This window comes from Salvelinus alpinus, chromosome 30, assembly GCF_045679555.1.
Source record: "Salvelinus alpinus chromosome 30, SLU_Salpinus.1, whole genome shotgun sequence".
In the NCBI taxonomy this organism is placed as follows: domain Eukaryota; kingdom Metazoa; phylum Chordata; class Actinopteri; order Salmoniformes; family Salmonidae; genus Salvelinus; species Salvelinus alpinus.
Window position 1 is genome coordinate 32,030,852 of NC_092115.1, and position 21,118 is coordinate 32,051,969.

Below are 21,118 nucleotides of genomic sequence, written 5' to 3' on the forward strand. Positions count from 1 at the left end.
CTGATTATGTCCTTATTCAGCCGGAGCACCTCCTTCCTCACCTCATCTGCCACAAGGTGACCCAGATGCCCAATTAGGGCGGTGGTCAGCATCGGAACTGGAATTTGTATCCCCCCAGGACTGTGTCCAGTACCCAGGGAGAAACGGAAGATGACCGCCAGCACCTCAGGAGGACATCCTTCTAAGCCGCGTGCTGCTGCTGGTAAGGGTGGTCACGATGCCTGTACTTGTGTTGTCAGGGTGTAAAATGCTGGTTCCCATTTCCCTTCCCCTGCTGTCTTGGCGGGGGAGGAGGGGCGCCAATACGTTGCTGGAGCGCCCTCGAGACATGCTGCCCTGTTTTCCAGTTCCTCTGAGAGGTGGCGGTAAGGCGCATAGTTGCCGAGAACTCCTGAAAAGTCTCTCTGTCTTTGCGCAGTTTTGTAGTCTGCTGTATGATGTTGTCAACTCCTGGCCAAAAGGTGGAATCTGGTGTGAAGGGGAGCGCCAAGAATATTTTCTGAGCTGGCGGTGGCAGTTTTAACTGTGTCAGCCAGGGATGGTGGCATGAAGTCCCCACTGAAGCCAAAGCCTATCCGTTGACACGTGCCATGTCCGTCTGGAGCATAGTGAGCAGCCTTGAGACCTCTGTAGCCTCTTTAAGAAGCTTGCCACCAGCCCCTGGGAGGCAAGTGATCAGCAGGGCCGAGTCAGGATTGCAGCATTAAAGCCGCATTTACGAGGCTTACCATAATGGAGAGGGTCCCGAAAGAGCTTTGCAGCCATTCATCGCTTACTCTTTCAGTAAGCGGTGGGTGGTCGAACACGGCCCGGAACCGGCGGGTGAACTCGGGGTAGTGATCCCTCGCCGAGTCTGGGCCACTCCACACTGCGTTGGCCCACTCCAGGGCTCAACCCGTCAGACAGGAGACGAGGACGCTCACGCTCTCCTCCCCCGAGGGAGTCGGACGAACGGTAGCCAGGTACAGCTCCAGCTGGAGTAAGAACCCCTGGGACCCAGCCGCCGTTCCATCGTACTCCCTGGGGAGCGCCAGACGCAGAGCACCGGATCCGGACGCCGGATGAGGGGTAGGTGGTGCTGGAGGAAGAGGAGCTGGGGGTGAGGTAGGGAGGCCACTCCTCACCCATCGGTTCATCCTCTCCATCATCTGGTCCATTGCCGACCCGATACGGTGGAGAATGGCTGTGTGGTGGAGGACTCGCTCCTCCATAGATGGGAGAGGAGGTGCCCGAACATGCAGGGGAGCCACCTTCAGTGGGAGTCGTGACACAACTAAAAGGAATTTTTTACTTCTCTCATTGACTTCTCAAACCCCAAACCCTGGCCTGGTCTGCTTGGTCTGTTTCGCAAGCGTTCCCAGTAGTCTAACAATATTGCACCTATGGGTTTAAAAACTCTGATAAAACTTAGTGTATGTAAACTTCTGACCCACTGGAATTGTGATACAGTGAATTATAAGTGAAATAATCTGTCTGTAAACAATTGTTGGAAAAACTACTTGTGTCATGCACAAAGTAGATGTCCTAACCGACTTGCTAAAACTATAGTTTGTTAACAAGAAATTGGTGGAGTGGTTGAAAAACAAGTTTTAATGACTCCAACCTAAGTGTATGTAAACTTCCGACTTCAACTGTATATATATACACCTCTCTCAACGAGTGCAGTGTATGAAGTCAGAACATCTGCTGTCTCAGCCACTGCCTGTCACCAAGGGTGAACCCCAAGGCTCGATCCTAGGCCCCACGCTCTTCTCAATTTACATCAACAACATAGCTCAGGCAGTAGGAAGCTCTCTCATCCATTTACATGCAGATGATACAGTCTTATACTCAACTGGCCACTCGCCGGATTTTGTGTTAAACGATCTACAACAAAGCTTTCTTAGTGTCCAAAAAGCCTTCTCTGCCCTTAAACTTGTTCTGAACACCTCCAACACAAAGGTCATGTGGTTTGGTAAGAAGAATTCCCCTCTCCCCACAGGTGTGATTACTATCTCTGAGGGTTTAGAGCTTAACCCCATACATGTACTTGCGAGTATGGCTAGATGGTACACTGTCCTTCTCTCAGCACATATCAAAGCTGCAGGCTAAAGATAAATCTAGACTTCGTTTCCTCTATCATCATCGCTCGTCTTTCACCCCAGCTGCCAAACTAACCCTGATTCAGATGACCATCCTACCCATGCTAGATTACGGAGACATCATTTATAGATAGGTAGGTAAGGGTGCTCTCGAATGGCTAGATGTTCTTTACCATTCGGCCATCAGATTTGCCACCAATGCTCCTTATAGGTGTCACGCCCTGACCATAGTTTGCTTTGTATGTTTCTATGTTTTGTTTGGTCAGGGTGTGATCTGAGTGGGCATTCTATGTTGTATGTCTAGTTTGTCTATTTCTATGTGTTGGCCTGATATGGTTCTCAATCAGAGGCTGGTGTTTGTCGTTGTCTCTGATTGGGAACCATATTTAGGTAGCCTGTTTTGTATTGTGGGTTGTGGGTGATTGTTCCTGTTACTGTGTTCCTGTGTTTTGTGTTGTCACTTTACGGGACTGTTTCGTCTTCGTTCGTTTATTTGTTATTTTGTTTGTTTCACGTATTCCTATTAAAATGGATACTCACCACGCTGCATCTTGGTCCGACATTTCTTACTCCTCAGACGAGGAGGACGAAGATTTCCGTTACAATAGGACACATCACTGCACTCTATACTCCTCTGTAAACTGGTCATCTCTGTATACCCGTCGCAAGACCCACTAGTTGTATATTATTTATAAAACCCTCTTAGGCCTCACTCCCCCCTATTTGAGATAACTACTTCACCCCTCATCCTCCACATACAACACCCATTCTGCCAGTCACATTCTGTTAAAGGTCCTCAAAGCACACACACCCCTGGTTCTCTTGTCTTTTCAGTTCGCTGCAGCTAGCGATTGGAACGAGCTGCAACAAACACTCAAACTGGACAGTTTTATCTAAATCTCTTCATTCAAAGACTCAATCATAGACACTCTTACTGACAGTTGTGGCTGCTTTGCGTCATGTATTGTTGTCTCTACCTTCTTGCCCTTTGTGCTGTTGTCTGTGCCCAATAATGTTTGTACCCTGTTTTGTGATGCAATCATGTTATGCTGCGGCCATGTTGTGTTGCTACCATGCTGTGTTGTCATGTGTTGCTGCCATGCTATGTTGTCTTAGGTCTCTCTTTATGTAGTGTTGTTTTGTCTCTCTTGTCGTGATGTGTGTTTTGTCCTATATTTTTATTAAGTTTTCATTTTTATTCCCAGACCCCGTCCCCGCAGGAGGCCTTTTGCCTTTTCATAGGTCATCATTGTAAATATGATTTTTTTTATTAACTGAGTTGCCTAGTTAAATAAAGGTTAAATAAAATAAATACAGTTGAAGTCGGAAGTTTACATACACTTAGGTTAGAGTCATTAAAACTAGTTTTTCAACCACTGCTCAAATGTCTTGATAACAAACTATAGTTTTGGAAAGTCTGTTAGGACATCTACTTTGTGCATGACACAAGTCATTTTTCCAATAATTGTTTACAGACAGATTATTTCACTCATAATTCCCTGTATCACAATTCCAGTGGGTCAGAAGTGTACATAAGCTAAGTTTACTGTGCCTTTAAACAGCTTGGAACATTCCAGAAAATGATGTCATGGCTTTCGAAGGATAATTGACATTATTTTAGTCAATTGGAAGTGTACCTGTGGATGTATTTCAAGGGCTACCTTCAAACTCAGTGCCTCTTTGCTTGACATCATGGGAAAATCAAAAGAAATCAGCCAAGACCTCAGAAAAAAAATTGTAGACCTCCACAAGTCTGGTTCATCCTTAGGAGCAATTTCCAAATGCCTGAAGGTACCACGTTCATCTGTACAAACAATAGTACTCAAGTATAAACACCATGGGACCACGCAGCTGTCATACCACTCAGGAAGGCGACGTGTTCTGTCTCCTAGAGATGAACGTACTTTGTTGTGAAAAGTGCAAATCAATCCCAGAACAACAGCAAAGGACCTTGTGAAGATGCTGGAGGAAACAGGTACAAAAATATCTATATCCACACTAAAATTAGTCCTATATCGACATAACATGAAAGGCCGCTCAGCAAGGAAGGAAGCCACTGCTCAAAAACCTCCATAAAAAAACAGACTACGGTTTGCAACTGCACATTGGGGTCAAAGATTGTACTTTTTGGAGAAATGTCCTCTGGTCTGATGAAACAAAAATAGAACTGTTTGGCAATAATGACCATCGTTATGTTTGGAGGAAAAAGGGAGAGGCTTGCAAGCCGAAGAACACCATCCCAACCATGAAGCAGGGGGTGGCAGCATCATGTTGTGGGGGTGCTTTGCTGCAGGAGGGAATGGTGCACTTCACAAAATAGATGGCATCATGAGGCAGGAAAATGATGTGGATATAATGAAGCAACATCTCAAGACATCAGTCAGGAAGTTAAAGCTTGGTCGCAAATGGGTCTTCCAAGTGGACAATGACCCCAAGCATACTTCCAAAGTTGTGGCAAAATGGCTTAAGGACAACTATTGGAGTGGCCATCACAAAGCCCTGACCTCAATCCTATAGAAAATTTGTGGGCAGAACTGATAAAGCTTGTGCGAGCAAGGTGGCCTACAAACCTGACTCAGTTACACCAGCTCTGTCAGGAGGAATTGGCCAGAATTCACCCAACTTATTGTGGGAAGCTTGTGGAAGGCTACCTGAAACTTTTGACCAAGTTAAACAATTTAAAGGCAATGCCACCAAATACTAATTGAGTGTATGTAAACTTCTGACCCACTGGGAATGTGATGAAAGAAATAAAATATGAAATAAATCGTTCTCTCTGCTATTATTCTGACATTTCACATTCTTAAAATAAAGTGGTGATCCTAACTGACCTAAGACATGGAATTTTTACTAGGATTAAATGTCAGGAAATGTGAAAAGCTGAGTTTAAATGTATTTGGCTAAGGTGTATGTAAACTTCCGAATTCGACTGTGTATATATATATATATACTGTACATACATTTGTTTTATTATTTATTTTTTACTTTTACTTCACTACATTCCTAAAAGAAAGATGTACTTCTTACTCCATACACTTTCCTTGACACCCAAAAGTACTCGTTACATTTTGAATGCTTAGCAGGACATGAACATGGTCCAATTCACGCACTTATCAAGAAAACATCCCTGGTCTACCCTATTACCACTGATCTGATGGACACACTAAACACAAATGCTTCATTTGTATGTTATGTCTGCATGTTGGAGTGTGCCCCTGGCTATCTATAAATAAATACAAAATAAGAAAACTGTGCCATCTGGTTTGCTTAATATAAGCAATTTTAAATGATTTATACTTTTACTTTTGATACTTAAGTATATTTAAAATCAAATACTTTCAGACTCAAGTAGTAGTTACCTGGTTGACTTTCACTTTTACTTGAGTCATTTTCTATCAAGGTATCTTTACTTTTACTCAAGTATGACAATTGGGTACTTTTTCCACCACTGCCAAACAGATTAAATAACACATATTGTATATCTAGCAAGCTAGGTAGCTATGTTACTAGCAAACAGTGAGGATTAACATTAATACAAAAATGTACCATTTTAAATCTCTAAAACTGACGTTGGTTTTACTATTAAAATATTTGCCTAAGCATGCCTGATAGACATGTCTGTAGGTAGAATACTGTCTGCCTACCTATGTACCTAGGCAGACATGTTCTGGTCACTGTGCAAAAGTTGAGGGTTATGCCATATTTATTTATATTAAGCGAAATATTGTTGTAAATGTAATCTCTATGACTGTTGATGTTATGTTGGCACAGTTCAACTGTTGTTCAAACTACAATAGGAGTAATTTATTTAATTTGTTTGTCTTAGACAATACCATGGTGCCTGGCTTCTTCCTGGAGTGGATTCTAGACACAAACAGAATTACTTGGTCATGTAGGGGTCCACATTTTGTTTTTTTCCCTAGCTGATTCAAATAATCGAAGCTTGATGAAGAGTTCATTATTTTAATCAGCTGTGTAGTGCTAGGGCAAAAACCAAAACGTGCACCCCTTGGGGTACCCAGGACCAAGTTTGGGAAATGCTGGTCTAAGCACAACCCAAAAAACCTTGCCTTATTTAAAAGTGCTGTCTTTAAACCTCCCCCAGCCCATTGACTTTGACAGATCATTCTTGTCAATAGTAGCCCTTTGCGGGGGCTTTTGGTAGACATGTCTTTTCATTGTGTTTTGAGAATCTGCAGAGAGAAGAATGAGGTGGTTCTGTCATTACTGTTGGAGTCTTGATTTTATACCTTTCAGTGTCCCCTGCTGGTTTCTGTCCCACAATCTTGTGCTCCATAATTGCAAGGTGTGCCCGCTCCCTCATGCTTTTGTAGCCAAAATGCTGCCGCCTTCGGGTATTTTTCAGCAGGGCACTGTGGAATGACTCCAGATAACCTGAGTATTACAAAGAGAAAAGGTCAAAAGAGAAGAGGGGTAGATTAAATTGATTACATGGTCTGAAAGGTGCTCTGTGGTCCAACAGAAGTTCTGAGATTGCTGGATGTTGTTCGTTTGAAGTACACAATGCCATCGTCCAAATTTGTGAGCATGCCCCATCTACCTTAGCGGGCAGTATCTGCATTTGCTATTAATGCCGGACTTTGTGGTTCATTATGAGCAGCGAATAGATTCTACCAGTGAAATGAAAATGTGCTAGTTCTAGCTTGCGGTTTGGATAATGTTTATGATAAAAATGTAATGTTGTTAATATAGTAATGACTATATGCCGTGGCAGAGCTAGGGTGAAATTCCCCTTTAAGCTTGAAAAGCTGGTGAATGGCAAGTTGAACGGTTGCCATTAAGGAGAATCGCCATATTCCATGTGTCCTGTAAAGCCATATTCTGGTTCAGATCGTAGTCAGATATGACTGTACTGCGCAGCAGAGCATGAGCAAATGTTTCAGCTTCACAATGTTAGTGATCAATTTAGTGTTACCCGAGCCCTGCCCGTACCTTAGTTATGGATTAAAAACAGGCCTTACCCACCCCTAACATGAAGTTTAATGTCGGGTAGCAGAACTCTACTTTGCAGCCTGAATGGAGAATATTTTATGTACAAACCAGTCCATGGGGGATATGAGCACAGATAGAACAATGAGACAGATATTTCACCGGATGTATAAATGTGAAGCATCCACTTGGCGTTTCCACTGGCCAGCAGTGGGAGAAGATGGAACGAGATGGATTTTGGCCGACATTCCGCAAATTTTGTCATCGATGAAACATTTGATCTCATTACAGTTTTCTGTTCTCAAAACTAGAATATGTTATGAACAGAGTGGACTAAGTTTTGTAGACTTTACCCTTTGCAAAAGCTTTTTAAAATGCCATTGTTTGTTCTGCCCACTATGACTAATTTATTCCCGTTGGAAACGGCAGGCTGTGGTCCATCTTGTGTATAGCCAGTTGCATAGATTCCATTTGGACGGTAAGATGAAACGACTCAATATCGCGACCTATCGAACTTTAGGCTAGTGAACGCGTTATTATTGTATTAGACTCACTTTAAGTATAATTGATTGTTTTCCTCCTCATGATCAATAATATACTTATTTATCATTGGATATTATTATTATAATACCGAATACAGCATTCATTAACGTTGCAACAATTAACACGGTGTGCAAAGCTGTTTTTTTTCCCCCATCTCGATTTCGGATCATGTCTATTAAGACCGGTTTCCATCGGAGGTAAATAAAGGACGAACCAAGCTACTTCCTGTTTTGATATTTTTTTGGGGGGGGTTGTTTCGTTTCACTATCGTAGCTAGTAGAGAGACAAGCCAGATAGATAGCTACAATGAAACGCTATCACTTTACTAACAGGTAGGCTGTTAAAAAACAAGACTGATACAAACTAGCGATACCGACATAGGTACCGTTGTGCTTTGGAGGTTCCAACTGTTTTTGTGCTTGTGGAATATGGCACTGAGTTCTGGCGGTTGGGGTAAACCGCCTGTGCCAGCCCCGTCCCAGTCTGTACATGGCGGGCCCGCGCTGGCTAACTGCAATACCGTTTTGATGTCGGTACGGGTGTCGGTTTGCCATTCGGGTATTCGACCGCTTTGCCTCCCTGGAGCTGGCGATGAGGCTCTCCGTCTTCAACTTAGCATGGACCCCAGCAAAGCTGGAGAGTTTCGGCTAGCACTGAGGGACATTAGCGGAAGCGGCCGTAGTGTGGTAAGATACAGTAGATCTAGACGTTACAGAGCAGTGTATCTCGACACCTGATGTAATGCCATGCAATACATTTCATGCGTTGACATGAGAAATTGCACACATGTGTTTGTTGGTTGGAGCAATATCTGTAAACAGAAAATACAGTAGTCACTGAATTGGAATCTTGTTCAATCAAATACTACAGTAATCCTATTGGTGGGAAACGATGTATTGTGATGATTACAGTTTACTTATCTGTCCTTTGTGTTTGTCTGTACAAGGGAAGACAAAATGTTCTTTATGGAAGATTATTCCTGCATGTAAACAACTAAACATCAAAGTTAGCACATTGCCACTGGGGTTACAGTTTGTCCCTCTAAGGTGAAGTAGGTCCATATCCATGAAGTCCACAAAGATAAGAGATCTAAGCAAATTATTCTCTTTATTTCTTTCTCCCAGTTCATTGCCGAGTTTGACCTGCGCTCTGTGCAGTATGAGGTCAAGTCCCCATGCCTTCACGAGATGCGCTTGGCCACGCCCCCTCATGACTGTATCCGCTTCAACTTCCGCTGTGACCTGGAGGCTGAGCAGTGGGCCACTGTGGTGATGTCATCACTAAGAGAGGCACACAGAGGTCAGAGGGCATGGCAGTCTTTTTCCCTCTTGTTTGCTTGCTTAGATGCATTCATGTCGTTGTGTATTAGGAGTGTCTTCCTAGTATACCATACTGTGGCTAGCACAATTGACCACTCTCTCCCTCACTGTAGTTGCTGTAAATAGTTCCCCACATCCTATGGATGACCGACAGCAGCACGCAGCAGAAGCTCTAGAACAGTGCAGCACAGCCTCCTTACCACTCACTGGTGAGTCCCCTCACCACACGATTCCCCCACTCTCTTTCTACCACATTTGCAAGACTACATAGGGTACATTTTTCTGTGTGTGAGTGAACATGTACTCTCTCTGAAGAGGAGCTGTGCTTGGAGCTTGCCCGGGCGATCGAGGCAGGTGACAGCCAGGGTGCTGCTCAGCACGCGTCTGCTCTAGCTCGTCAGAAGGCAGTGCTCACTATCCAACTGTCTGAGAAGAGTTACGCCGAAGGAGAGATAAGGTGAGAAGTAACAGGCAGTAGCTTGGGAGTAGTCTTAAAGAACATGGATAATTTGTGCTAATAAAGTTTCATGTCTCTATTGCAGTTTGTCTGTGGCAGTGGAAGACATCTCCTCTTCCTGTTGCGTCACAGTGAAAGTCTTTCCCCACATGACTGTCGCAGCACTCAAGCAGCAGGTCAGATACATTTCTGTCTCTGTTTGCTAGAATATTTGGGCTACATTCGGCAAATGAAACTGTCCACAAATCTCCTGTCATTGCTCTCTCAGGTGTTTTTGGAGTATGGCTTTCACCCTCGCGTGCAGCGCTGGGTGATTGGACAATGCCTGTGCACAGAACCTAGGTCCCTGGCCTCGTATGGGGTCCAGAGGGATGGGGATACGGCCTACCTTTACTTGGTCTCAGCCCGCCACGCCCGCCTCACCCGCCAGCTATTCCAGCAGGACCAGGAGGGTGCCCAACTCACCCCACCCCCCAGCAACGGGCCTCTGTCCCAGGACTGGAGGGGCTACAGCACCCTGCCCTCCAGGCTCAGCCACAACACCCAGGGTAAGTTTACCTCTTGGCATGCACTTACACACATGCGCACACATGACTGAACTCCTTTTTCATTGTTGTGATTGGCTGTAGGGAGCACCGGAAGTGGGGCCGAGAGGTTGGGTACGAGCGAGATCCGAGACGCCCTCAACCTGGAGACGCTGCATCTTATCGATAAACCTGATAAGCCCAGCAAAGCCAGTAAAACACAGGTTAACCCCGATGTTTAAATTTGTGATTGACTGTTTTTACGCAAGATGATCGAGTTGAGCACCTACTCTTCCTTTACTTGATAGTTCCATGTAGCTAGTGTACCGCTGAACATCACTGGTTGTGATACACTAATAGAAAGTTCCTACTCTCACACACATCCTCTCTGTCCTTCTGATCTGCAGACCGAATGGGCGTGTCCCTCCTGCACCTTCATCAACAAGCCTACCCGACCAGGCTGTGAGATCTGCAGTACAGCCAGACCTGACTCACGCAAGCACAGCCGCATACAACAGGTACTGTATCTATGGCATGCCTACAGACAGATGGCACACATCACCGTTATTCTCCCTTTAGTAAACTATAGTATTTTCTTTATTCTCATCTGTGTGATAAAGGAGAAAGGAAGAAGAGAGGAGCAGATCAGTGCATTGAGCAGTTAACTGCCTCAACCGTAACCTATACAATAACCTGGAAGACTGATCACTCACACACCAACTTAGAGCTACAAACCCACCACCACTACTGACATACTATGATGACACCTCTGGACGCTGCAGCACAAACATTGAACTCCACTTGCTGAGGCTCACAAAAGGAACTACCTGTATAGTCAATGAGCTGGCTTTTGACTCTGTGGACATGAGTCAGCATCCTTTGCCTTGTGGCAGACTTTACCATTTATTTATTTTACATAAGGGATGGGGGGGTGGACTAGTCCAATATTTATTTTAGAGGGGTGGGTGGTGCTTCTCTCATCCCTCTACCTGATATATCTCAGATGAGATAATATTGTATATTTTGAAGTTGGCCAACTGTGAAAGTCGATACTTTGAAAGCTGAAAAAAGCTGTTTTTAAAACCCGGGCCTGTATTTAAACAGTCTCAGAGTAGGAGTGCTGGCTGTCCCAACCCCCCCAAAACATATTGGTCGACCGAAAGTAGTCTGTTCTTTCGACCAATCGATTGGTCAAAAATGTTTTTTTCCCATATATAGACACACCCTATGTGTTTTAATAAAATCAACTATATTCACTGAGCTTGTCTGCTGCTTTTAATGGCGCTGCCAGGTAGCCTTGGTCTACTTCTATGTGTAATCAGGTGCATATCTTTACTCAACATTGAGTGCTCCAAACAAAAAAGACTGAGTAAATTGACAACTAAAAAATGGAATGAAATAAACCTAAACTTGTTTCTCACAAGTGTAGTATATGTTGTGCACTCCGCAAACAGTGTCCACTTCGACAATGAGAACGGTAAGACAAATAATACTGAATGCATTCACAGAAACTACCGTAAATAAATTAACAGTAAATGTACTACTGGTGATACGGGTGTGCCATCCTCGCGGCCTCCAATGGATTTGTACACTGAGACAGGCGCGAATCAGACAGGTCTCACGTGCCATAAAAAATACATAAAATCAAATCTTCATTGTCACATACACATGGTTAGCAGATGTTAATGCGAGTGTAGCGAAATGCTTGTGCTTCTAGTTCCGACAATGCAGTAATAACCAACGAGTAATCGAACCTAACCATTTCTGCTCAATTTGACTGCTCGACTAAAATCTTGGTCGACCAGTTGACTAAATGGGGTGAGCCCTACTAGGATCAGATTAGATCATAATTAAATAAACATGGGGGACCTGATCCTAGATCAGCAATCCTACTCTGAGACAATGAGGGGATTCGATTAATGCCCCAGGTGAACCGGGTAAGAGTTGATTGCGTTCCAGTTGGAACCGAGCGTGAGCCAGGTGCCCTGCTGTTGACGGTGAAGTCAGCTCAAAGCAACAGTGATGTAGGTTAAGCAGGTGGGGTAATGAGTAGGATTCTGTGTTTTCACATGCAAACATGATTGCGTGGATAAAAACACTGACAATGAAAACTAGTTAAATTCGAACAGGTTTTTTATGTAAAAGATGTTTCTGAATGATGCCTTGTTCACATGACCGAGCGGCGCAGATTGCTGTTTGATTTGAGATTGGCGCTTCTCTCTCACCGCTTTTGCCCGTTCATGGTTCAGCTTAATCAGGCACCCTCAGTGTGAATACAGGCCCAGGTCTGGTCTGTCATTGGTTGGTGCCATATTGTTTTATAGGAGGGCAATTGCTTGCTAGGAGGCTGTGGAAGTGACAGGGTTTTAAAAGTGCTTTTATTTTTATAACATTGTATTTAGTGTTTTAACAGAATGTTTGGCAATGTTGACGCGTAATGCGTTTCACCGACTTGCCAATACGTTTCTGTCTGAACTGTGATAGTGACAATGTTTTGTCAGGAACATGACTGTATAAAATGGTGTTAACTGAATAAACATAAGTTAATCAAGTTTGAATTAAGTTTTTATTTCAGCATTTATAAATTAGTGTTCAAGTACTTTTTTTTAAACATTTGAAAGTAAAGACAATTCTTAGTTCATACAGTAGATGCAATTATGGATGTTTTTAGGTTGGCAGTAGGATGTTGCTACCTCCTTAACATTCTATTTTGTCCCTTCCAATGTCAGTGGAACTGTTGTTCAGTTTGATCAATTAGCAGAATATTCACTAACATAACCAAGAAACATCCAAAACAGTTTCAGTTATGTATTTGGGTATGATAAACCAAAACCATCCCATGCACACAAGCCTGAACCCAATACAATTCTGCCACACACGTAATTTATAAAAAATAAAATACTTTAACATCTGACCCACAGATTTATTTTTTAAGAATCTTGTAAGAGTCTGCTGACTTCAACAGGCTTCAAGCTTCCTTTTTAAAGAGGCATTTTCTCAGCCATCTGCACTACAGGTATGATTGAAGAATGAAGGAAGTATTAATCATGGGCTTTGCTACACAGAAAGCAGCAGTTGACTACTCCGTTGTCAACACGTTGATTAACCAGTAGATCTGTATCAATATCTTTGAAAATACCATAGAAGTATCATTAGCTTTTACAACAATTCAATCTGTTTTCTTTTATCATATTTTGGACCAGTGTGAGAGTATCGCTCCACTAGCCTACCTATTGTTCCTGCAGATAATAGCCAAAAAGTCTACCAGTGTGCAACTGATGAGTCAATCACTTTAACATCACTGTCTGGCAAGTCCTGATGGACTTCATATCAAAAATACAAACGAGAACTTTAGTTTACTTGTCCCAATGTGATATCATAGACATAACTACATTGTATGATTTATGAATGTAAAGAATATGAGATTGCCTTTATTCAGTCAGTTCCACACCATTTATAAACTAGTCAAGCTTGAGTAAGCCTTTGTACCAGCACTTCGTGGCTGTATATGAATTGCAAAGGAAAATAAATGAACGTGCCAGAAAACAATAGGCTAAATGGATTTCAGCTCATCATGACGACATTATATGGGACGTGCAAATTGACTCACAGACGATGAAGAAGCATCATGCTCTCACCCTTCGTGTAAAGAAATTTGACTGCAACCACAGCGTACACAACACACACCCACAGGTACGGAGAGGTGGGACAGACAGACTGTCAAACCAGCAGTGTTTCCCTGTCATCGCTCACTTTGTGATTGACAGGCACCTGTCCTATCAAGATCGCTAGAAGATGCATATCGTTCATTCTAGTGGGAGGGCTCGGCTGCCTATTTTACTGATATACGAATTGAAAAAGTAGCCTAGTTAATTTAAGTGGAAAAAGTACCCGGCCTAAAATGAGTGTGTAACCGGCTCTATAGCCGACAGCCGGCGCTAGTGGGAAAACAGGTTGTGTTTTCTTTAAGTGTGTGTATTTGAGAGGGAGAGAAAGAGAGGGATGTGAGGGTGTGTGTGTACCTGTGTGTGTTGTGTGGCAGGGCCTGCTGTGTAGATGACAATAGCAGTGAGGACCACAGTTTCAGTCTCAGACACAGGGAAGTGTTACATAGCCATCTGCTGAGAGAGGATGGGGAGGGTGTACAGAGCTACCCCTGTCATATGACTGATCACTACTGGAGTCAGTATAAACAGAATCCCTGGGCTGATGGGAGGACAGACGAGGAGAAAGTAAATTCCAACCATCCTCCCCTCTTGGCCAGGTCTCCCTTCGGAAAAAGGTAATCTGACCTCAATTGGACTACCTGGTTAAATAACGGTTAAATAAAACTAGAATCCCCAAGGTCCCAGAGGTCGAAGGACACATGCAGCAGCATGATGACAGCCAGCGGGCCGAAGGCGGGCATGTAGTAACCACTGGAGGCAAAGCGAGAGAGTGAGGGCATGAGAAGTAGAACTGGTGCAGACGCTCCAGGAGGTTGTTCAGCTTCCGGTATATCCCCTCCAGGAGCCTGAGGATGAGGGACACACACAGGTTTATTTGCATGGAATTTTAAGAGTGAAAATGTCACCATAGAAATTACAAAAATGTTAATGTTTTCTGATCATCTGAATTGAAGCTTGGACATCAGTAGTTGACCTGCCGATGGTGGTGGTGTCAGTCTTATACTGTCTGAAGGTGTTGATGCCCCTGACGGTGGCAGCCTGTTATGAGAATCATGTTCTCGATGTTCATAAACCAATTCAATTAAACTACTCAGTCTGCTATATCAGGATTTGTAGGATACTGATAGAAATGAAAACAGACAGAGGCCAGTCTACAATAGTCATGAATGTTTATTTACGAGAGCTCTGCTAATCATTTCCTGTACATTGGTCTATATACCGCACATTTCGTCATAAATGTCCCTCCTCTCCGAGACAATGACAATATAGTTTACAAGTCTTCTCCTTCTTATACATTGTCAAGTTTTGACCTCTTTCTTGTGCAATTCCCCACTTGAAAAGGACAGTCCCTCCACATGAAGATTTTAACTGGATTTCACTCAATAAACAGCCATGGAATCAGTTGTTTGTCTTTTATTTACCATTCTTTGGTTGGCAGTAAACAGGTGAAAAACCTCAAAAAAGAGATGACAAATACAAGTTACTATTTGAGTTGACAGCCCAATCAAATACACAAACTTATCCACATTCACCCCAGATAAACACATTTCTGCTACCATAAAACACAAGGTTTCCACTTTTAAGCAAATGTTTCCCAAAATAGAAACCCACCATTCTTAATCAAATGAGCAGAATCAGTATATTTTCTCTAAAATTTGCATTTTAGCCAAATACATTCAAAATATTTTTAGTAGTAAAAAATTACATTTATTTTCTAATCAGTAGTTTTAAGCAGACAAATCTTACATTTTTTAGCCAAAGATTTTTTAGACTACACATTTGTTACTGAATTAAGAACTTGGTTTACTAAGATTTCTACAAAGTTTAAATTACTTTTAACCATTTCAAACAAGTTCTTTGTCAACAATGAATTTGGCTCTTCTTACTTTTCCTTTATACCCCACAAACAACATTTGAAGTTATAAATACCACTGCAAAAGTCCTATCAAAGTTAAGAGTTAAGAGTCTGTGTTTTCCAGAGTATCATTAGCAGTGCACTGCTTAAGTCAGTCTAGCCAAGCATGGCTAATATGGCGCTTACCGGCTGTCTTTCACAGTTTTGTGGAGGGCTTGGACTTGCACAGTCACCTTGATCACAAAGATGAAGTTTCCTTGGTCTTGTGGTGTTATAAATGCTCCTTTCACTGCGGTCTAAAGACAACAGCAGAGCCAGGTGCTGGCACGCCCAGATTGCCTGGAAGATTTGTTCCACCTGGTTCACCACTGATTGAAGGAGGAGGAGTTTCACCACTGAGGAGCTCCCAGGCAGTTTGTCAGCACATACATTGTCTGCCACCTGTTATACAATCTACTACAAGCCCAAGGTCTCTCCCCTCCCTGGGTGGGGACAGAATGTCCTGTAAGGAACACAGTAGTACAGCTTGTCTGTCGATAGCTCCTCTTATCATTTGTTTCACACTTGCACCCTGCCTACGTACCAAAAAGGAACAAAAAGTCCCCGTTCCAATTCTGACCAAAACCACACACATCAGATTTATAGTTGTATGATAAATAAATGTCATACAATCATACAATGACAGGGTAGAATTCTGTTAGTTATAGTACTACGTTAAATGTATACATCATTTAGTCATTATTCATAAAATTCATAACACAGCATCTATGTGGTATGTAAGGAATGGGCCGTGGTTCCCCCAGGGCCGCCCGCTGGCCTGCTTCAACAGCATCATGGTCTGGGCCACGTAGCTGTAGCCCAACGTCATTCCTCTGGAGCTGGATGGAGAGAGGGCAGTCAGCATGACAGCCAGATAATTAAACATGTTATTACTGGCTCGTCCTTACCTGACACAAATACAGAGGAAGGGACAAGCTGAAATGTTTGTGGTGTGCTATTATTAGACCTCTGAAAACATTTTTAAAAATATAAGTACCTTCTGCAAGTATATCAAATTAATTACTCACTGAAGTAACTACTGGCATTTGGACTTCCTCCTTACCTTTCCCTGGATGGTACACAGGTATACCATATTCTGGCAGAAGGCTTAGAAGAGGTTGGCCAGGTCCAGGTTTGGAAGCTGGCCATTGAGCCCCTCCAGCACCAGGTGCAGACTGGTGATGATGTCACTGCTCTGCTCCAGAGACAATGCTGCCTGGATGGAGCCACCTCTCCCCTGCAGCGGAGACCAGTCACCACCTGGGGGACCCAGAGTGAGGCACAGTGTTGGCAGGTTTGGGGTTGATGGTATAGAGACATTGAGAATACATACAGAGTCCATAATGGTGTCTCTACGACTGGTGCATTTTAGGGTTACATCATTACAGAGATGCAGGTACTGACCAGTGGTGTTGGTGTGGTGGTATCCCTCGAGCCAGGCCTGCATGCCGATCAGTTCATGTTCATTCACCAGAAAGATATCCTTAGCCCAGTGGATCTGACCTGAGAAGAGACCGAATCATTGACTGATTAATTAAAGAAAGAAGGTAGGGCTGTATGCTTGTGTGGTGCTTCTCCAATGGTCTGTGTAAGTAGTATGCTTACTCCTGAAATACTGGGCAAGGCCCAGCCTGGTTGTTGTTGTTTCCCTCACTACAGGGGGCGCTCAGCACCAGGGCTTCAGTATGAGGGGCTCTGGGGGCCCGCAGGATCCCATAAATGTTAGTGCCATGCACCATCTGACCGAGACTGACAGACAAACAGAAAAGGATGAGTGAGAGAAAGAGAAGAAATTAAAGCCCGAGAGGAAGGAATGCATCTGTGTGAAAGTGTGTGCACACTGTGATCTAATGAAATGCATGTTTAGACATCTTTGTCTTAGCACACACTCGCATATCTCTTTGTTTTCATCGGGGAAGGGAAGTTTGCAGGTGAAGCTCTGAGTAAACACTTCCAGCCCTTGAGACTGCATAGTGTACACCAGCCAATCCACCGGCATCCCACTACAGAGGAGAGGAAGAGAAACGCAGAAGGAATATTATGGGAGAGGACAGGGGGATTATATCATTCTTACAGCTGGAATTGTGATAGGTAAATTAAGCACTGAATGTCAAAGTTGGGGTTAGTGATAGGAAGGGCAGATCATTTTTCCTGACCTTAGTGATAGGCAATAGGAAGAAGGCTTATCAGGCTGACTCACCCTACTTTTATAGGGGAACCATTTAAATGATACCCTACAAAGTGGATTGGGTAATTTACATCAAAAGGATGCCCAGTTACATTCCATTCCCCAACGGATTCTCCCTCGGGATTCTACAAGGACTCACCAAATTGGTGCATTGAAACAGGTGAGAAGGTCGGTCAGGGCTCGCCTTTGGTTTGGGTCAGACAGCAGTCCCATATTGTTGCCTTGTACCACTCACACTGGCTCAGTTGGACCCTAGGAAACTAAGACTCACACAATAATATAGCGTTAGCGCTCAACATCGTTAACCTAGCTAGCGTACCTGCTAACCCAATATTGATTGGGAAGATGTGTTAGCTGGCGTCATAGAACCAGGTACGTTGCACACGCAAATACCGAAACGGTGTTTATTTTCAACCAAACAATGTGTCTTAATACCTTTACAAATGTGTAGTTATAAGCCAGAGCCTACCTCTCGGGCACAGTAAGTGTAACACCCAAGATGACAGGTGCAGCTAGGCCATACTGCGCTACATGTTTTTCCTCGTTTCTTACGGTACTATTGTGTGACGGACCAACTCAACTATCGCTTTAGCAAAAAAACACTTCACATTTTGTTCAGTATACATAAACATAGATTACTGTATTGTCATTTATGACTGGCTCTCCCTATTGGTTTGGAAGATGACCTTAGCGAAGTTTCACAGAAATCTATTACAAAAACACCCGGTTCAGGTGATGCTACAAATCAGTAGTTTTATTTTTGCTGACTGATTTATCTGATGTAGACCCTTATCTATGGCTCTGTCAACCAATCATCTCAGTCAAGTTTATGGATCATTCAAAACACAGACAGAACACATCAATGGGTTTAGATTTCATTTTTTATAAAGCATTTCATACAAAAGCATAACACGATTGTACAATAAAAAAAAGTTTACTCCATCTGCTCCTCTACCTCCCCTGCCTTTCACGCAGACCAATCTACCGCAAAGTCCAAGCTACATCACTCTCCAGTCAGCGCAGACACCTCCTGTAGATGCTGCCTTACCACCTCGTCCAACACTTTGCTGACGCCCTTACAGGCCGTCATTGCTGCCTCCATCAGTGTCTCTAGGTGGTCCTGGTGGAGACGGGCGTCCATCTGTAGCAGGGCGATGTGCCCGCCACGGGGCAACAATGCCAGGGCCAGTGATGTGCCCCCTCCACTCTCTTCAGCATGGCACAGGTCTGCCAATGGGGTCTCATCCACAAAGCCTGCAGTGCAGGCGCACACATAGTCACGCATGGGGATGCCCGCATCGACTACTGCCAGAGTGGCGGCGTTCACACACGCGCTGTAGTTCCCTCCATCTGACTGCAAGATCTGAGAGGGAAGAGGGAGTGTGAAATGTTTCAATTCAAGTCAGGATGTTTTTTTTAACCCCATGTTTCAGGGTTCAAATTGATGAAGAAATCTCAATACCCGAGAACATGAAACGAACCAAACAAAACTTAAAATTGGTTCCAAATCCCAAAGACAGGATATACAACCACTTTAATTTCACAATTTTATGAATAGCATCAGACTCCACCACAACCCATTTCATAGTTCATTCATATCTGAAATAGTGTGGTACCTTGACATAAATGTCTATTTGAGAGCGTGGGTACAGATTAGTCAACACTGCTGCCTCAAAAGTCTGCTTGAGGTGAAGGCTCATCTCTGTGGACTTGCGATCCCCGTGGGGTCTTCTCTTCCTCTCCGCTGTACTGAAGGTAGCCATGCTGTATTGGCAGTTGATGACAGCACGGTCATGGAGGGTCTTGCTGCGGGAGCCTCGCACCTGGAGAACAGAGTACATTTGATTTTAAATGCACTCCTCTCTTACCGCCTAACTGCAGTCTCACTGATTCTTCAGGTATTGCGCCAACTGTTCCTTCTCAATCACTGCATTGGTGGCAGCAGTGATATATACCCTCACGTTCTCTTAAGCCATAGATGGGAAAGTGTAGTCTCCCTGCGTATACTACCACATCTGCAAAGATGTCTGGACCTGCAGGGTGGCTAGTTTAGCTCTCTAGACTAGAACAAGGGGGCTGAACACATTTACGTTGGCTATGTTGGAAAAATTACAATTTGGATAAACAAACTGATCTGAAATGCTAGCCGAGCTGAATACATTTCCATAGCTAATTAATCTCAGTTGTATATTAGCTAGCGTGTTGTTATCTATGTAACGTTAGCTAACTGGGTATCTTGCTAACACGCTATTCTAGCAAGAAACTTACTTCATGAGGACCATACACAACTGCCAGCGCTTTGGTATTTCCCTGTTCTATGTACGCAGACCCGTCAGCTTGGGCAAATACACCCATACGAGCTTGTACTTTCCGCAGTTCAGCAGGTTTTCTTCCATCAAGACGATATCCTTGATCTGACAATAATTCCAAGCCTGCCATATTTTAACGTTTGAAATGGCGATAGAAAACTACGCACGTGTGTTATACACTACATTGCCCACTGGAGTAGATACGGTGGCTTTAGGCAACCAAAATAGTGATGTACACTTCGCGAACGATTCATTATTTTTGAACGACTATTTTCACTGACTCGATTTTTCGTTTTTCTGAGTGACTCGTTCATTTCAGTCGTTCGTTTGACCTACTAGTGCTGGTTGCAATGAGACAAACAGCAGGATTAATACACGCTCCTACGGCTCAGCGGCCCCAGAGATATGCTCCAACTACTAACTGTCTGTCATATGAGCGCAGTAAAATAGATCATGAAATAAGCATAGAGAAGAACAATGCATGTTTAGAACTGATAATTATTCACATAATGCAAGAATGAGTGCAATTAATTGATTATTGAATGTTATGGACACAGCTTTGTAGAACCAAAACATACACAGCCTCTGCTCAAATTACTCGAACTCGAGAACGAATCGTTTGGGACTGTGCTCATCACCCTCACAGCAAGCAATGCATTCCGCCAAGAGTTATTCACAATATAGTCTTGTTGCGCAACAACTAGATCTCGTTTCAAATGTATCAATAAATAATATTATTTGTATGCCTAGCAGTCAACAAATGTACATTGTTTAAAGCACACGTTTACAAGTCTTGTCACAAATGATAGCTCCAATATACCGCCTATGGTCATCGACTCGAGTTTTCAGTTCATCTTTCGCTGATTGGGGGTCCTACGTGCTCTGGGTATTACTGATTCAAAGGAACGAAATGAGTCGAAAGATTCGTTCTTCTGACCGAACGAGTCGAAAAGATCCAAGTCAGTAATAAGAGCCGAACTTCCCATCACTAACCTATAAGTAAACCAAATACGGTGTGGCGACCTTACCAAGACATTTAAAGTAGTGATGAACTTAAAAAAAATAAAAATAATCTCTGATGTAAATTGCATGGAAATATAACCATTTTCCATTCCCTCTTTTGCGAGCATGCGCGTGCTTTCTCATTTGTCGTATCACCACAAGCTCGCACTCATAAGTATCGCT

General features: G+C 43.4%; 2 protein-coding genes and 1 pseudogene across 2 annotated transcripts; 1 reads left to right on the top strand and 2 right to left on the bottom strand.

Annotated features, from left to right (window-relative positions):
• The first annotated feature begins 7,784 nt into the window (after window positions 1-7,784).
• On the top strand, window positions 7,785-12,425 carry LOC139559982 (ranBP-type and C3HC4-type zinc finger-containing protein 1-like). The gene is made up of 9 exons (XM_071376490.1): window positions 7,785-8,260; window positions 8,699-8,873; window positions 9,007-9,102; window positions 9,209-9,350; window positions 9,436-9,526; window positions 9,619-9,898; window positions 9,980-10,098; window positions 10,282-10,392; window positions 10,495-12,425. The coding sequence occupies exons 1-9, from the start codon at window positions 8,003-8,005 to the stop codon at window positions 10,537-10,539; spliced, it is 1,317 nt and encodes a 438-aa protein (XP_071232591.1). The 5' UTR covers window positions 7,785-8,002; the 3' UTR covers window positions 10,540-12,425.
• A 1,770-nt stretch (window positions 12,426-14,195) lies between these two features.
• LOC139560013 (glycosylphosphatidylinositol anchor attachment 1 protein-like) lies at window positions 14,196-18,353 on the bottom strand (annotated as a pseudogene).
• A 134-nt stretch (window positions 18,354-18,487) lies between these two features.
• Window positions 18,488-20,867, bottom strand: exosc4 (exosome component 4). Its single transcript, XM_071376494.1, has 3 exons — window positions 19,893-20,867; window positions 19,241-19,447; window positions 18,488-18,987 (listed from the first exon to the last, which is right to left on the bottom strand). Exons 1-3 carry the CDS (start codon window positions 20,061-20,063, stop codon window positions 18,628-18,630), a joined length of 738 nt encoding a protein of 245 aa, XP_071232595.1. The 5' UTR covers window positions 20,064-20,867; the 3' UTR covers window positions 18,488-18,627.
• Window positions 20,868-21,118: the final 251 nt, after the last annotated feature.

Coding starts and splice junctions, on each gene's coding strand:
- LOC139559982 (XM_071376490.1), top strand. CDS start 8,003: ATGGCACTGAGTTCTGGCGGTTGGGGTAAACCGCCTGTGCCAGCCCCG. Junction 8,874..9,006: donor ACTAAGAGAGGCACACAGAG/GTCAGAGGGCAT, acceptor CCCTCACTGTAG/TTGCTGTAAATAGTTCCCCA. Junction 10,393..10,494: donor AGCACAGCCGCATACAACAG/GTACTGTATCTA, acceptor TGTGTGATAAAG/GAGAAAGGAAGAAGAGAGGA.
- exosc4 (XM_071376494.1), bottom strand. CDS start 20,063: ATGGCAGGCTTGGAATTATTGTCAGATCAAGGATATCGTCTTGATGGA. Junction 19,448..19,892: donor TTGTGTATGGTCCTCATGAA/GTAAGTTTCTTG, acceptor TCTGTTCTCCAG/GTGCGAGGCTCCCGCAGCAA. Junction 18,988..19,240: donor AAATAGACATTTATGTCAAG/GTACCACACTAT, acceptor CTTCCCTCTCAG/ATCTTGCAGTCAGATGGAGG.